Source organism: Otolemur garnettii, unplaced genomic scaffold (assembly GCF_000181295.1).
Source record: "Otolemur garnettii isolate 467f Iridium unplaced genomic scaffold, OtoGar3 scaffold00092, whole genome shotgun sequence".
NCBI classification, from domain to species: domain Eukaryota; kingdom Metazoa; phylum Chordata; class Mammalia; order Primates; family Galagidae; genus Otolemur; species Otolemur garnettii.
The window spans coordinates 7,596,716-7,614,596 of NW_003852487.1; the positions used below are offsets into that span (position 1 = coordinate 7,596,716).

The 17,881-nt window shown below is 45.1% G+C and overlaps 1 protein-coding gene across 1 annotated transcript in view; it reads left to right on the forward strand.

Annotated features, from left to right (window-relative positions):
* CACNA2D4 (calcium voltage-gated channel auxiliary subunit alpha2delta 4) overlaps positions 1 to 17,881 on the forward strand; it is a 109,653-nt gene that overhangs the window by 41,716 nt on the left and 50,056 nt on the right. The window contains exons 19-23 of the mRNA XM_003795508.3: positions 8,998 to 9,059; positions 9,990 to 10,057; positions 11,910 to 11,955; positions 12,026 to 12,123; positions 13,542 to 13,635. Coding sequence (XP_003795556.3) covers positions 8,998 to 9,059; positions 9,990 to 10,057; positions 11,910 to 11,955; positions 12,026 to 12,123; positions 13,542 to 13,635 — 368 coding nt within the window. The remainder of the gene's footprint in view (positions 1 to 8,997; positions 9,060 to 9,989; positions 10,058 to 11,909; positions 11,956 to 12,025; positions 12,124 to 13,541; positions 13,636 to 17,881) is intronic.

The window sequence follows — 17,881 nt, forward strand, 5'->3', positions numbered from 1 at the left end:
AAAAAAAAAAAAAAGAAGGAAAGGAAATATGAAGGCGCTAAGCCGACAGGCCTCGGCACTGGGGAGCTGGGGACTGCAGCAGACTGGAGAGAACATGCGCCTTCTCAGGGAGACACCAAATCCACATTTCAAATGTGCACAGCAAATTCCCAAATGTTCAAGGAACTATCTGAGCCAATGTCTAGGATGTCGGATGAGCCAAGCTTTGGCCTGCAGGCCTTTCCCCAGGTAGCAAGCTTTTTGCCCCAAAACGTAGACTAAGAACAGCTGTTATAATTTCTAACCTGTCAGCAACATGCTGGCCTGATCTCTCTGGACAAACCAGAAAAGCCAAGCATCCCCAAACATCTACCAAGGATGCATTGTCATTCCAATATTGTTTGTTTAGAGCAAGATAATTAGCAGCAAGGAGGGGATAGGTAGATATAGTGGTCTTGACTAGCCTTTGATTTCTCCTAAATTAACCCTTGTGATCGAATGTACAAACACACCCCATCAGTATGGGCACACACGTCCCAGCAGCTGCATGCTTAGGGCAGCTTTGCTTTGCCTCATGTTCCTCCTGTGCCTCTAAATCCCTGTGCCCTAGATTTTAGGGACCCAGCACTCTGTGGTGTGTTCCCCCATTCCCTATACACGTACCCCCATTTTTTTGTCCCACAAGAAGAGGTGATCCATTAAAGGAGCAGATTGTCCTTTCCCCCCTACCTGACACCCAAACCTCTCCCACTCCCCATCTGTTAACAGCATTTGGAGACATTCCCCCTACCCTTTTATTTCAACTCTAAAAGATTATCTTAAAGTTCTAATTCTGTACACGGAAGAGTAGTTTGCCCTAAACTAACCCTCTGGAAGATAAACTCTGGACAGAATACAAAACCCAAAAAACTTAAAGGCACTTGAAAGTGACCCAAAGCAGGCAGAAATGGCCCTTAAATCAAGAGAACTACCCTGGGTGAGATAATTTTTTTTTTTTTTTTTTTTTTTTTGCCTAAGGAGCACTCTCCAGTCTGTCTGGAATGAAACAGCTAGAATTCAAGCAGAAAGCTGCAGCCATCATCCCAAAGTGTCACAGAACAGATTTGGACTTCCAGAGTGTCTGGAAATGAGGAGGGCTATCCCAGAAATGGGAGCCGTACAAGCTCCCTGTCAAATTCCTGGCTGATTGCTGAACTGCGCACAAGCAGGGAGGCCGCTGAGAACCCTACTGGGAAAGCTGGAGACCAGCCGGGGTATTTCAGTTCTTGCCCATTGTGATGGAGACAATTTGGAGTCTGAGTTAGGCAGAGGGGAAGAGGCGTGGTAAACACCTCCGTATTTCCTTTGAAAGCACAGAACTGCGCCTTAGAACAGTGATTTTCAACCATGGCACCCTGATACACTGTGAGAGGATCTTAGGTGTGCTGCAAACATTTTTAAAGATCGTTAATTAAAAATTATTTTTGAAAGAATTTCAAAGCACAGTTAAGTATGTGCTTTTTTCTTACTCTCTTCTTTGATCAACATAATTTAAGTGTGCCGTGAAAGTTTAACTATAAGTTCAAATGTGCCGTGACACAAAAAAGGGTCAAAAAACACTGCCTTAGAAGTAAAGATTATGTCCCCAAACCAAGAGATTCACACTAGACCTAAAGACAAAACTGAAACAGACTCACTTCAACAAAAGGTAAATCTAAGGCTCCACAAGGTCAAGATGATCAGCCAACAATTTAACTGCTGATTGAAATAAAAGTCAACAGTCATTGAAGGAAGAATAAGTGTCTACAACTTATTCCTTATAATATCTAGTAGTCAGAAAAAATATTAGACATGAAAAAACAGGAAAATCTGTCATCCAATTAAGAAAAAAAATTATTCTTAGAAACTGACCCAGAGAGGAACTAGCTGTTGGAATTAGAGAAAGACTTTAATGCAGATCTTATAAATGTGCACAAGGAATTAAAGGAGAAGATGGTCATAATGAGTGAAGGGATGGAGAATCTTAGCAGAGAAAGGATTAGGGCTTGACTAAAGGACAGGGCCACTGTGAATGATGTGAATATAGGATTTTATTCTATTATATAAGAACCATGCGCTAACCAATTGCGTCACTGGAGCACTTAGGATTTTATTCTAGAGACAAGACCTTATGATGTTGTGGGAGTTGGTGACGAAATCTCTGGAAAGCGGGTGTGTCTGCATCTAATGGTGAACTTAGGTCTTTGTAGATCAGCAGGACCAGCAGTTGGGAAGGAGGGCTGGATGAACGTGGGAGGCAGCAGAAATAAAGTGGAGCACGTGAGGATTGACAGGGACCGGGAAGGCAGACTAACTGACCACATCTGACTCTCACTACCTCCGACCACAAGGATGTGGGTGACCTACAGAAGGAGCCAGAGCCCTTCACATGGAGCTGCAGAGTCCCCAGGCCCAGAGTCAGAGGACCTGAAGGGGGAGATCCAGCAGCAGCCTGAGGAGCTTGCATCTGAATGCTGTCCCTGCCAGGAGGCAAGCGTAGGTCAGAAGAGCAGACTGCTGTAGCGCCTGGGGTACCACACTGTCCTTGTGTGCAAAGTGGCTGCTCCCTCACCTCCGATTCACAAACCTCATGCAAACTTGTCTTTTTACCAACCTTGACTTAGAAGCACAGAGGGAAATACAGTTCCAGCTTAGCAGATTTGATACAATACAAAGCACTCCGAGGACCAATGAGAATTTTATTTTTGTTAGACTTATTTTTACATTCTGTATATGTATTTAAGGTGCACAGCAGAATGTTTTAAAACATCAACTCTTCTGGATCTCTATACAGGGTTGGCTTCCAGGAGCCCCCCAGGGATAACAAAATCCACAGATGCTCAAGTCCCTTGTATAAAATGGTATAGTATTTGCATTTAATCTATGCACAGCCCCCGCACAGATTACTTATAATACCTAATACAGGGCAAATGCTCTGTAAATAGTTGTTATGCTGTATTTTGGGGGGAATAATGACAAGAAAAACATCCATACATGTTCAGCACAGATGCAACTGTCTTTTTTTTTTCTATGAATATTTTCAATCTACCATTGGTTGGATCCAGGGAAGCAGAGCTGGGGATATGGAGGGCTGACCCCACTTATCTTGATATGCGTACATGCATCATGAAGAGAGATTACTGCAGCCACGCAGATTAACGCACCCGTCATTTCATGTGTGTATAATTATATGAGGTGCAGTTGCCCTTTTTGTAAGTAGTAGGGGAACCTAAACTCTATGCTTGGGGCCAAAGAGCAGATACAATCTCGTTAACTACAGACCTCCTGTCGTACATTAGGGGTCTGCATTTCTTCATCCTCCATTTCGGCATCCGTACCTTGACTAACAGCTTCCTGTTTTCCCTTCGCCACCTCCCCCGTCCCTGGTAATGGCTATTTTACCCTCTGTTTCTATGTATTCACTTTTGTTTAGATTACGAATGTAAGTGAGATCGGGGATGATTTTCCGTGTCTGGTTTAGCCTGATGTCCTCTAGGTTCATCCATTTTGTTGCAAATAAGATCTCCTCTGGTAGGCCTGAATAATACTCCTTTATATATACAGTCTATATGTATATGTACCATAATTTCTTATCTATTCATCTGTCAGGAGACACTGTAGTCGTTTCTAATCTTGGCTACTGTGAACAATGATGCAGTGAACATGGGGGTGCAGGTATCTTTAGGAGGTGGTGATTCACTTCCTTAGGGTATATGGCCAGGAGCGGGATTACTGGATCATAGGACGGTGCTGCTTTGAATGTCTGTAGGAGCCCCACACTGTTTTCCACAGAGGCTGCACCACTCTGCATTCCCACCAACAGTGTGCAGAGGTTACTTCACGCCCTCGCCAACACTCACTTCTTGTCTTTTTGATCACAGCCATCCTAACAAGTGGGAGGTGATAATCTTGCCATGGTTTTGCTTTGCATTTCCCTGATGATTAGTGATATGAGCACCTTTGATATGGGTTGGCCATTTTTATGTCTTCTTTTGAGAGAAATGTCTATGTAGGTCCTTTACCTTTTCTTTTTTTAAGATCCAGGATCTTGGACTGTCACCCAGGCTAGAGTGCAGTGGTGTAATCAGAGCTCACTGTAACCTCGAACTCCTAGGCTCAAACAATCCTCCTGTCTCAGTCTTTCTATAGTTGGGACTACAGATGCATGCCACTATGCCAGCTAATTTTAAAAAAAGAAGTTTTGTAGAGATGGAGTCTTACTGTGTTGCCTGGCCTAGTCTGGAAATTCTGGCCTCAAGCAATCCTCCCACCTCAGCCTCCCAAAGTGCTGGGATCACTGTAGTAAGCCACCAGACCAGCCTCCTCTGCCCATTTTAAAATCTAGTTATTTGGTTTTCTGCTATGAGTTGTGGGAGTTCCTTCTGCATTGGGATATTAATCATTTTTCAAATATGTGGTTTGCAAGCAATTCCTCCTAGTTTATAGGAAACAAATTTCATCTTGTTAATCATTCCCTTGGCTGTGCAAACGTAGTCCCACTAGTTTGTTTTTGCTTGTATTGCTTACACTTCCAAATGGACATTTCAAAACCAAAAAGTATAGTATCTGGAATGAAAATTTTACTGGATGGGCTTAATAGCAGATTGGAAAGAAAGGGACAGTAAACTTGAAGATGGAGCAATAGAAATGATCTAACCTGAAGAACAGGAGGGTGAGAAAAAAAGAAAAACAGAGCCTCGGTGACCTGTGGGATAGTATTAACTGGACTAATGTATATGTTCTTGGAATCTAGAAAAAAAAGGAGAGAGAATGGAGAAAAGTATGTGAAAAACAAGTAGCCAGGACGATCCTGAATTTGGTGAAAATTATCAGTCTGCAGATCACAGAATCTCAGCAAATGCCAATGAAGATAGAAAAAAAAAGAAAGAAAGAAAGAAAACTATGCCTGGGCACATCATAGTCCAGAGATTGAAAATCAGAGATAAGAGGCAATCTTCAAAGAAGTTAGAGGGGAAAAAAGATCCATCAGAGAGAGGGCAACAATGAGAACAATGGCTGATACTGCAAAAACAGTAAAATGATGTGTTTGAAAGGCTGAGAGGAAAAAAAATATCAATCCAAATTTTTATACAAAGAGAAAACATCATTCAAAAATAAGGTGAAATAAAGCCATTTTCAGATAAAAGGAAAACAGGAGTTTCATCACCAACAGACTGTACTATAAGAAATGCTTAAGAAAATTATTCTAGCTGAAGAAAAATGACACCAGACGGAAACTGAGAACTGCAGGAGACAGTGAGCCAAACTGGACATAGTAAATAACATGAGTAATATAAGACTTTCATTTACTCTCTTAGTTTCTCAAAAAGACAACTGACTATTTAGAGCAAAAGTTTTGACATTGTGTTATAGGGTTTATAGCATATGTGAGTATAAAATATTTGACATTAGTAGCACAGAGTGAGGCTATCCCAAGAATGCTGTTGAGAGAGAACTGGACAAAATTTAACCAGGAATAGAAGAAAACTTCCTCCATATGATGAAAAGCATCTATGAAAAACCAAAAGCTAACTTTTATTGGTAACATATTTAACGCTTTGTCCCTAAAATTGAGAACAAGGCAAGGATGTCACCTCAGCACTTCTATTCAGCAATGTACTAAACAGCCCCTGGGCAGTAAGGCAAGAAAAGAAAATAAAAGACACAAAGAGAAGAAAGGAAGAAGTAACGCTGGCTTCATTCATGGACGAGATTATTGTTGGCACAGAAAACCCTAAGAATCTACAGAACAACTACTAGAACTAATAGTTACGTTTATCAAGTTCACAGAACACACATCTTATAAAAATCAATTTTATTTTTATATGTAGCAGCAAACCATTAGGAATTACAATTATTTTTAAGTTGCAATTGCAATAGCATCAAGTAACACAAAATGCTTAGTAATAAGGCTAACGAAGTTATATAGGACCTCTACACCGAAAATAATAGAACAACATTGCTAAAAGAATATCAGCATTAGAGAGAAAACCCGTGTTTATGGGTTATAAGATCAATATTGCTAAGATGTCCATTCTCCCCTGATTGATCTCTAGATTCAACACAATTCCATTAAAATTTGAACAGACTTCTAGAAACAGACAACATGATTCTACAATTCATATGCAAATGTAAAGGACCTAGAATGACCAAAACTGTCTTGAAATAGAGGAACAAATTTGGGCAAGGGATAGTACCTGATTTCAAAACTTTCTGTAAAGCTAGAATAACCAAGCAGGGTGTTGCTGACAAAGGGAAGAGAAATAAATCAAGGAGACTGACCAGAGAATCCAGAAATAACCTCACATATGTTGTCAACTGATTTTTAACGAAGACACCTATGCAAATCAGTGCAGTAAGGAAATTCTCTTCAACAAAAGGTGCTAGAACAACTGAATAAATGGTTAGGGGGAAAATGCAGAGCCGTAGCTCACACCACACACAAAAATTAATTTTTTACTGGATTATAACCTTTAATGTAAAAGCTAAAAGTTTTATAAAGCTTTCACAAGAAACCACAGGAAAAATCTTCTCCACCTGAGGTTATACAAAGATTCCTTGGACAAAATCACAAGAAGCACTAAATATAAAATAAAATTTGATCAACTGTACTTGTCAAGAGCAAAAAGCTGCTCATCAAAAGGCACTAGAAAGAAAGTGAAAAAGCAAAGACAGATTGTATCCAAAACACAGAAAGAACTCCAGCAAAAAGACTAACAACCCAATAAAAAATGCTCAAAGCACTAGAGCAGACACTTCACAAAGGAAGAATATGCAAAGATGCTCAACATAATTAGTCACCAGGCAATTACGAATTTAAGCGACAATAAGATTCCATTCACTACCCTCTATGATGGCTAAAACTGAAAAGACTAACAACACCAAGTGCTGACAAGGATGTGGAGAAATGGAGGTGGTGCCCGTAGCTCAATCTGTAGGGCACAGGCCACATACACCCAGGCTGGTGGGTTTGAACCCAGCCCGGCCCTGCTAAACAACACTGACAACTGCAACAGAAAAATAGCTGGGCATTGTGGTGGGCGCCTGTAATCCCAGCTACTTGGCTGAGGCAAGAAAATCACTTGAGCCCAAGAGTTTGAGGTTGCTGTGAGCTGTGAAGCCGGGGCACTCTACCCAGGGTGACATAGTGAGACTCTGTCTCAAAAAAAAAAAAGACGTGGAGAAATTAGAATCCTCAGATATTACTAGTCGGAGTATGAGATGGTAGAACAACTTTGGGAAATTGGGAGTTTTTAAATAAAGGTAAATACTGTATGTTTATCCTATGACCCAGCCATTCCATGCTTACATATTTTACCAAGAGAAATGAAAACACCTGTCCAGACTTGTTCCAGAATGTTTACAGCAGCTTTATTCAATCTAGTCCCAAACTAGAAACACCCCTAATATCCATCGCTAGGTGAAAACAGAAGCAAACTGTGGGGCGTCCATACCGTGGGATCCTGCTCAGCAGCAGAAGCAACAAGCTACTGATACACCCCGCAAAACTGTTACATTGAGCTAAAGTCAGGCAACGAAGAGCACAAACTCTAAGACCAGGCCAAGCCATCTGCAGTGACAGAGTCCAGGACTGAGTTTGCCAGTGGAGGGTGCTGTGACCAGAAGGGGGCAGGCGATGAGACTGTAGAGGATCCACGTCCCATGTCTTCATTGGACAGTAATTACACGGCTGATACGTGTATCAAAACTAATTGAATGATTCACTTAAGATCAGTGCATTTTACCCTTTTTACAATTAAAAAAGGACAAAACTTACAAGGTAATCTCCAGGTCTGATGCTCAAGCCAGCCCCACCTTGGAGCACAGCCCCCCCAAGCCCCCGGATGCCTCCAAGGACACCCTGTGACTGCCGTGATGGAGGGAGACCACAGAGAGGCTCTGGCTGGGCAGGGGTGGGAGGGCACTGCAAAGGGACAAGTCCAGTTTTGAGGCTAGTGTTTTGATCTAAAGCCAGTTTCCTGGGGAAAGTGAGCTTTCTTTCCCTTTGCTGTCCTTTCTCTGTGTGTCCCTTTCAACATCTTGCTCCAATTTCCAAAATGAAAAGAAAAGTCAGGAAGACGTGAAAGGAATAAGAACAGGTCCTGAGCCAACTACAAAAGGTGGCTTTCCCGGTGACATGAACTTGCGTCAAAGGAGAGGACAAGCCACAGAACTTCAGAAGCCAGAACACCCCCTCATGGTGGCCTTATGCAAGAGACTAATGTTTATCCCGATGACACGTGAGAACACAGGTGCCTAGAAAAGTGAAGTGATTTGTCCCAAAGTGCACAGCCTAGAAGCGGTGGAGCTGGGCTCCATCCGGGCTGTCCAACCCGGCCACGTCTTTAGCCCCTTGGTGGATTACCTGATACCCTAATTTGTACAAATTAAACCAAAACCCAAAAGATGGCGGCTTTGAAAGGAAACAGAAGTTGTAAAGGGGACCCAGCATAGGGAGAAGTTACAGTGGAGGGGAACAGTGCCCCATGCTCCTCTGGCTGCCTTTGAGGGCCAGGAGGCTGTCAGTGGATTGTATACATCCGGGGTCCAGGTTTTAGCACCAGCTGACAGTCTCCTCTCTGACCCTACAGGAATCCCAGAGTCATCATCTACATATATCTGCTCTGCTGAACACGGTAGCCACTAGCCACATTGGCTACCTAAATTTTAACTTAAGTGCACTAAAATTAATTAAAATCTGAAAATTCAGTTCCTTGGCAGGACGTTTCAAGTGCTTGATGCAGCATGTGGCTAAGACCATCATGATGGGCAGACCCTGGTCCCTGAATCCAGGCCACCTGCAAAGGCCTGTGGTTTGCTGGCCCTTGCAATGATCTGCCCATGATGTCAATAAGAGGAGTTGTTTCGCAGTCAGTTAAGGAAAGAGGGAAAAAGAGAAGTGGACAGGGGTGGTGAAAACCCCAAAGGCTCTGGGGCGAGGTGGGAGCTGGGCAGCCATCCTTCTCTCCAGCAAGTACTCTTCCTTGTCTGCTCTTTCAGAAGCGAGTCCTTTTCCTGACCAATGACTACTTCTTCACGGACATCAGTGACACCCCTTTCAGGTGAGGGACCCATGCTCTTTGTGCAGGGGGGAGGAGTGTGTGGAATGTGAATACCAACAACTCATATTTATGATAGTTTTAGCAATTTGGGGGAACCAGCAACAGACCCAAGTCAGCATTCAGGAAACCTGAGATGGAAACTGGCTTTGCCAGTGTAGCCTCGTGGTCAGTTCTACACCTGCCTGGATTTGAATGTCAGCCCCACCACTCACGGGCCATGTACCCTTAGTCAAGTTATACAGTTTCTCTCTGCCTCAAATTTCTCATCTGTACAATGGGGCTAACAATAGTAGCTACTTCTTGGTGGTGATGTGAGGATTAAATGACTTAGTCCACTTAAAAATCTTAAAGTAGTGCCTACTTGAAAGATGGAAAGATCAGATTTGAAGATCTCTTAGGTTCTAACTATACAAATATTTGACTCTAGGAAGGTCTTATACAGATTAGGAAACGCATGGTCCCTGCCTCTCAATCATCTCATTTCTCCAAAAAGCCCTGGTCCCTGTCCCTGACTGCCAAGGCCCAGTCCTCCTATATACTAATTTAAGCAGAATTTAAAGCCCTGTGTGGTTCAGATATTCAGCCAAAATTCAGAACCGGTGCTCCCCAGGGGAGGAAGGTGTGGCAGGACCCACCAGGCAGGAGAGTAGGTGAGGGAGGAGTCTCCTCCTGGGGGACACCCTGGCACAGAGACCTTTTTACACTTCAGGACTCAGATGTGGCCCTGAGGAAAACATGAGCTAAGAGGGCTCTTGATCTGTAGAGCTTCCAGGCCATTCTCAGGAAGAAAGGCTGGGTCCCTGGGTTCTGGAGGGGATGGCTATGGGACCAGGGTAAGGGAGTCACAGCTCAGAAACTTGGAGCTGTGATGGGCAGGAGGGGCGGGAGACTGGCTAGCTTTGGCCTGAGCACACTCTCTCTTCCCCACAGCCTAGGTGTAGTGCTGTCCCAGGGCCACGGGGAGTTCATCCTCCTGGGGAACACGTCTGTGGAAGAAGGTGGGTCTGCGCCACGCACTGTGGGCAGTGTGGCAGAACCGTGGATTCTCCTGGGACTCTGGGTGGGGCTGTTGTGACAGCTTCTCCATCTGGCTTGATAGCAGTCTCTCAGAGTGAGGGGCAAACCTGTATTTGTTTGCTAAGGCTGCCATAACAAGATGCCGTGAACTTGGTAGCTTACAGTAGAAAAATATTCTGTGGCAGGCTGGCAGCCCCTTCAGTCCCTCCCTCCATCATGCAGCCCTCTCCCCTCAGCTGCCTCTGGCTGTACCCCTCTTTCCCTTCTTCAGTCATATGGGATCAGAGTCCACTCTAACAACCTTGTCTTAACTCCAGTAAGTCTGCCAAGCCCTTTTCCCAAAGAAGCTCACCTTCACAGGTACTGGAGGTCAGGACTTCAACTTCTGATCTTTCGGAAGACACAATTCAACCCATACCAGGAGTGTATGGGAGTTGAACCCCAGAGAGAGGGCAGGAGATAGCGGCAGAGGGTGGGAGAGAAGGCTCTCTCCTACTGCTGCCTGAGCACCCTGAAAAGCCCCAACCTGTGTCCAGGAGCCAGGGCTGTCTCTGGAAGTGCCTGGAAGGTGTGGCCACCCACCCCACCCACACTCCCTTTACCATGCCCTGCCTTTCTGCCCCTCTCCTGAATAGTCAGGATGGCTTCTAACTGGTCCCCCTAACCCTTTCTGTCTCCAAACTTCAGCCAGAGGGATCTTTGTAGAAATGCCGTCTCTGACCACACCACTGCTAACAGACCCTCGGGGGCTGGCTGCATGTCCCCTCTTCCTGTGTGTTGTGCCTGCCCCTCAAGGCTTGCCCTCTAGAGCTCCTCAGCCTGCTCTCGGCCCTGATTAGACACCTCCTTTCTGGAAGCTGTCCTGGGCAGGTCCCCTCTCCAGCACACATGGGGTCAGCGCCCCACCATGTGCTCTCCTGGAACCCCTGTGCCCATACTCCCCTTCTCAGTCCTCCGCCACCTGCTGGGCCTCCATGGGGCCTTCTTCCTTGCTACCCTTCCTTCTCCAGACATTCTCAGGGCACATTCTCCCAGGGGACAGAGGGTGCTACCCTTCACCCACTTTGTGGCTGGGACAGGCCAGCGGTCCCCATGGTCACCTGGGCTTCTGTGGGGAAGGAGCTCAGCTACGGACCTGTGTCTGTGTCAGAGCAGTAGTCCTTTTAGGGCTCCATGGGGGCCCCATTGGCCTTTCTGTCACCTTTTCCTGCAATTTAACAAGACCTGGATTGAGCACCTCTTTGTTTCTGAGCTCTGCAGAGGTGACAGGTGATGCTCTGCAGGGCGTCTGCTCCTGGTTCTTCCAGCCCACAGCACGCACTGATGCATGGTCAGGACAGGCTCCACACCGGGGGAGGTGCCCAGGCACATGACAGGCAGGCGCACTTCAGGGCTCACCCGCAGTTGGCCCTTGAGCCACCATGAAGCCAACACAGCTGAAATCGCTGGTTGCAAAGTATCAGCTCCTCTTGAGGGAGGTGCTGGGAGGAATTGGATGGGGCTTCCTCAAGAAGCCACCCTCTGACAGAGCATGGGGACACACAGGGCTGAGGCGCAGGACAGGATAGCCCCAGGCCATGGCAGGCACGGCACTGTCCTGAGCCTTGAAGCATGGGTGGGACTTGGACATGAGGCAAGGAGAAGAAAAGGCTGTTCCAGAGGCAGGGGACACACAGGCAGGGGCAGGACCATGCAGCCCTCGTGCTGAGTGAGGAGGAACAGAAGCCCATCCCCCCACCACCACCCCAGCAAAGCTCACCAGGTGGTGTCTGCACACCTGGGTGCTGGCCTCATGTGGTGCCTACAGCACCCTGAGTGTGGGCTCTGTTTTAGGGCTGCACGACCTGCTCCACCCGGACCTGAGCCTGGCCAGTGACTGGTAAGCAAGGAGGAGGGTGGGAGGAGACAGGTGGGACTTTTCGAGGTGACACTGACTCCCCTGGTTTCAGGATCTACTGCATCACGGATATTGACCCTGACCACCGGAAGCTCAGCCAGCTGGAGGCCGTGGTCCACTTCCTGACCCAGGAGGACCCAGCCCTGGAGTGTGAGTACTGGCACCCACAGGGGCTTTTGCTATGGGATCCTGCAGCTTAGGCCTTGTGTTGAGGGGAGGTTGCACACAGTCCAATCCCTGGAGAACAAGGCCACTTACAGAGGACAGGAAAGCCTCAAAGCAAAACTCAGAGCCAGCCATAGCGGGGACTGAGATCTTTTTCAACCTCTATCACTCGACCACTGTTGAGACCCAGAAGACAGCACTGTTCAGGCAATCTACCTGGCTGTCAGCTCTGTCCCTACTGCCCTTGGAAGTGACCCCCCTGGGCGAGCCGCTGACCTTCGGCACCTGAAGCCCTGGCCCCATAAAGTCTGTGGCCTCTGTGTGTTTTCTAAGCCGGGTCCTTGGGTGGCCTTTAAGCTTCCCTGCACCCGATGCAATTGGTGAGCCTGTGGGCCACACCCTCATCAAGGAGCAGGTTATCCTCTCACAAATGTGCCACCCTCACAAGAACACTCTACCTCCCATGCTGGACAACTGGACACTCAGTTATTCATGCATTAATTCCACTGCCAGATCTGTACTGGTTATTCCTCTGTGCCAGACCCTGGGGTAGGCACTGAGCTGCAGAAAAAAACCAGACAAGGCCTTTGCCCTCATGGAACTTATAACCTAGGGGAGAAAGCAGACAATACAACAGGCAAGGAAGCGTGTGTGTGTGTGTGTGTGTGTGTGTGCGCGCACGCGCGTGTGCACGTAAGTGCGGGTCGTGCAGGTCATTAGAAATGTGGTGGCTAAGGCAGGCCACCTCTGTGCAGTGGTGTCACTGTGCTAAGGATACAAAGGAGCCACCAGTGGGCTTAATGGGCTGTCCTTTGGGAGTGCTGGAATCATGCGAGACATGGTGAATGTTCTGAATGCCACTGAATTGCATATTTAAATTGGTTAGTCTTGTGTTAAGTGAATGTTACCTTAATTACCTCAATAAAATAACTTTTTTAAAAAAGAGACAGGGGAAAGGAAGAGCCACCTATACAGAGAGAGGGAAGCATCCAGGCCAAGGAACCAGCATGTGTGGCAGCTGCGAGGCAAGGGGGAGCTTGGCAGGGTCAAGTTCACAGGACGGAGGAAAAGCCACGTGCCCTGACAATTAGGGAGCAGACTAGGAGGCCGCGTAGACCCTGGCCTGACGTCACTGAGGGAGGAATTCTCCCAACCTCACAGCAAATTAGAACAGCCCAGGATACCATTCATTTCTCTACTTATTCTTCATTTCTCAACACATCATTTTTGATGTTCAGGGAGGGAAACAGGCAGGGGGAGGCATCGTCCTCGGGCCCACACGGGTGACTCTACATGTCCCAGAGGCAGATACACCTTGTCCACCCATCACATTCCCTGGGCTTCAAAGGGCGGGTGAGCCGAGTCCCTAATCCTGGCCTGGTCCCCTTTGCCTCTACCCCTAGGTGATGAGGAGCTGGTGCAGGAGGTGCTGTTTGATGCAGTGGTGACGGCCCCCATGGAAGCCTACTGGACAGCGCTGGCCCTCAACATCTCTGAGTATGTATGTCTGGGTCCCTGGGGGCAACGCTGAGTTGCTCAGCTCCTACCCGGCTGGTGGCTGGACACTCCCACATCCCTCAGCCCCTGGATAAGGGCAGGAAGATGTGGTGAGGAGTGAGCGGCCTCCACACAGTCGCAGTGAAGAGGTCGGGGCGGAGCTTCCACACACAGTACGTGGCTGCTGCCTTCTCCCATGTCGCAAAAAACACCCAGTACAGGTCCCCCTTGGCAGAGGTCTAAGTCCCTGCCCCCAAACAGCCTCATTCTGAGAGCCCCTCTCTCTGGGTTGGGCTCCAGCCATGACAGCCTAGTAGCCAAAGGGCCCTGATGAGAGCCTTCTTTCTAGCAGGTAAGGTCTCAACATCAGTGAACTTGACCTCTGTGTTTCCCAGCCCCGCAGATCACTTCACTCCCTTTGCTGGTCTTTGCCTGGGAGTATCATGTTTAGTAACAAGGTAGAAAGAAAGCTGAGTGTGTGTGTGTGTGTTGGTGGGAAGTATGTGACATTAATGCGGTTAATACTACTATCTGAAAAACACAGGAGACTTGAACGCATGGGAAGACTGTGTTTGGATAGCAGGATTCAACATCCTAATGATATTCATCCTTCCTGAGTTCATTTATAACTTCAATGCGGCCCCAATAAAAATGCCATCAGTGTTTTCCTGTATGCAGATCAATTGATTATCCAGTTCATTCGGAAGAACGAGCAAGAATAGCCAAGAAACGCCTGAAGGAAAAAGCAGTGAAGGGAGGTGGGCCAACCAAGATATCAAAACACATGACAAAGCCTGTACAGATTATAAAGTGTGCGACTGGCACATGAAGACAGGAAGACCAAGGGGACAGAAAAGGAAATCCGGAAATTTATCTAAATGCATGTGGAAATTTAGTATATGACAGAGGCATCACGTCAAATCAATGAAGGGAAAGATGGATTTTTAAATAACTTGTTGGAAAGCCATATGGAGAATGATAAAATTGTGTTCTTTTCTCACACCATACACCTGGATAAAGTCCAAGTGACTCAGAGCTTCAAATGTAAAAAATGAAACCATATAAATACTGAAAGAAAACACAAGCCAAGGGTTCTAAAATCTAGGAGTGGGGAAATCTTTCCCAACAATGACTCAAAATTCAGCAGCAACACAGGAATGACAGATAGATTTAACAAATGGCAAAAATAAAAACACAAGCAAGATAAAAAGAGAAACAACAACCCAGAGAGACGCATGCAATTTATGAGACAGATAAAGGGGTGCTCTCCCTGTGTTATATATTCACAGTAAGTGAAGGACTTCAAACTAGAGACACAAAGGACCAGCCACGTTAGAGGGAAAGCAGTCCAGAGACATCGACACTTCACAAAGGAAAAATGCAAATAGCCCTCAAATACATGGAAAAATGCTCAGCCTAGCATTTAGTCTTAAATGCAAATTAAAGCTATATCCAGATTGGACTTTTCACCAGTGGAGAAACACTGAGAAGCAAATATTCTTAACCAGAGTGTGCATCAGAAAGACTTCCCAGTGAATTAATATAAAATAACCTAAAGCTATTGATAACCATCTACCCCTGTCAGCGTGTACTCTTGGCAAAGCTATGGGGAGTCGGGTGATCCATATATTGTGAATAGAAATACATAGTACAAAAATGCTTCCAGCCCTGCGGAAGGGAACTCAATGCCATCTAGCAAAGTTATGTGTGCATTCCCGCTTTGACCCAGCAATTGCTTCTGGGAGCCTATCCCAAAGATACACTGGCAAAAATATGAAAGGTGGATACATGAGCCATTCACTACAGCACCTTTCACAACAGCAAAAGATTAAAAGCAAACTAAATAATTACACCAGGCAAGGCGCCGTGGCTCACACTTATAATCCTAACACTCTGGGAGGCCAAGGAGGGTGGATTGCCTGAGCTCACGGGTTCGAGACCAGCCTGAACAAGAGCAAGACACCATCTCTAAAAATAGCCAGGAGTTGTGGCAAACATCTGTAGTACCAGCTACTGGGGTGGCTGAGGCAAGAGAATCTCTTGAGCTCAAGAGTTTGAGGTTGCTGTGAGCTATGATGCCATAGCACTCTACTGAGGGCAACAAAGTGAGAGTCTCTCTCTCTAAAAAAAAAGAAAACAAAATAATTACACCATGGAAGACCCACATGATGGAAGTTTATGAAGCTTAGGAATATCTCCACATGCTGCTACTATAAAATAATCTTCAGCGATGAAGGGAAGTATTAATAATACCCCCACTGTTTATTTATAAAGAGGAAATACAAATATACTTTCATAATTACTTACACATATATGCACATAAATATACATGCATACACACACGCATGTTTTAATGGAATAATAAACCAAAAACAAGGCTACCTATGGGAAGAGTGAAGGAACAAAGAGAGAGACTCCTCTAAATATGTCTTTTTTAAAATATTGGACTTTGGACCCATGTAAATGCTTCATCTAGTTATAAAACAAAATTCAACTTCAAAAAGCCACCTCTAAAAAATTGAAAGCAAGTTAAACAAATAAGCCTAGCTGTTTATCAAATTCATGAAATAACTGTATGTAGGGAAATTCTTTGGAGGGCTTCTGAACTGTAACTATTAAATAAATAAAACCTTAAACTGTGCTCAGCAATCACATTGCTAGAAATAATGTTGACATTGTTATTCCGAATAGATAGAGCAAATACGATTATGTTAATGCGATTAGGAACCAAGATTTTCAGCAGAAAAGAGATGCAAATTTCAAGAATCAAAGAAGTTAAGTTTAGATGTAACACTAAATTTGAATTGGAAATATAAAGTTTAATTCTAATGTATTTTCTCTTAAAGAAATAAAAAGGACATCCTAGCTCTCTCCACTGAAAGGACCAGCCTCAGCTGGTGTCCCCAACCCTACACTATGGACTTTTCAGTTCTCATTCAAATGAACCCATGCTCCTTGGGGAAATGTCTGATTCCGCAACAGGGGAAGGAAACTGTTGTATCAGGAAACTAGACCTACTAAGGACTAGTGACATTGTGCTAAAGGGCAATGTGGCTGAAGAGGCTCTCACTGGCCAAAGGTGGGACAATCAGAGCAGCAAAAATAATAATAACTGCAATGAGTTAAAACACATGAAATGTGTTTTTTAAAATCTTTGACTTCACAAGGACATTGGGGAAGAAAGTCTCATTGGTCATCTTTGTAAGATGTTAGGAAAACAATGCATTTTTCTAAAAACTGGAAAAGAAACAAAAAGAATCAATTGTACAAATTGTACCTCAGGATAACCTAATATTGACGAGGGAAGATTTCTCTTTATATGAGCCTGTCAAGTAAAAAGAAAATAAAGAAGAAATAAAGGAATAAATCTATTTTGCAACCTCTTATCAATCAGATAGTGCGTGGCTCTTGATGAAGGGCACAGTGCCTATGAAAATGCAAGCCTGAACCTGGTCAGCCCCTGGCTTAACCACCAGTTCATGAGAAATACTGAGGCTAGGAAAGCAGCTAGATAACACCACCACACACCACAGCCAGGCGGATTCAGACTTGAGACACTCCACTGACAAATAATTTTCTGTTTAGAAAAAAAAAAATAAATTTATTCTTTATGGTTCTGGAGGCTAGGAAGTCTAATATCAAGGTTTCATCATTTGGCCAGAGTCTTCTTGCTGCAGTATGCCATAGTGGAAGTTGCAAGAGTAAGAGAGTGTGTGTGTGAGAGAGCTACAACCATCCTCTTTAAAATGCAACCAACCCATGGTATATTTTAAGCTTCACAGAAAAGTCTCCTTTGTTTTAGCAAAAAACAAGCTTAAAAATCAGATCACTTTCTTCTAAATAACTGATAAAATTTTCATTAAGGAAATAAAGGTGTTTTTTATTTTTCAAATTAATATAAAGGTACAAATTTTTAGGTTACACTGTTCTCATGTCCAAGGTAAAGTTCAAGTTGTAGGTGAGCCCTTCACCTGGCGGCATGCTGAACACTCACATTGTGCACATTAGGTGAAACTAAATAAATACTCTAGGAGGAGGGAATATAGCATTTGTGTCCTGGACAGAACATGGTCAACTCTTACTAAGGAAAGGTGATCACACTGGAAGTGAAAACCCATATTTGAGAAGACTTTTGTTTTTGTTTTTGTTTTTTTGAGACAAAGCCTCAAGCTATCCCCCTGGGTAGAGTGCTGTGGCATCACAGCTCACAGCAACCTCCAACTCCTGGGCTCAAGCGATTCTCCTG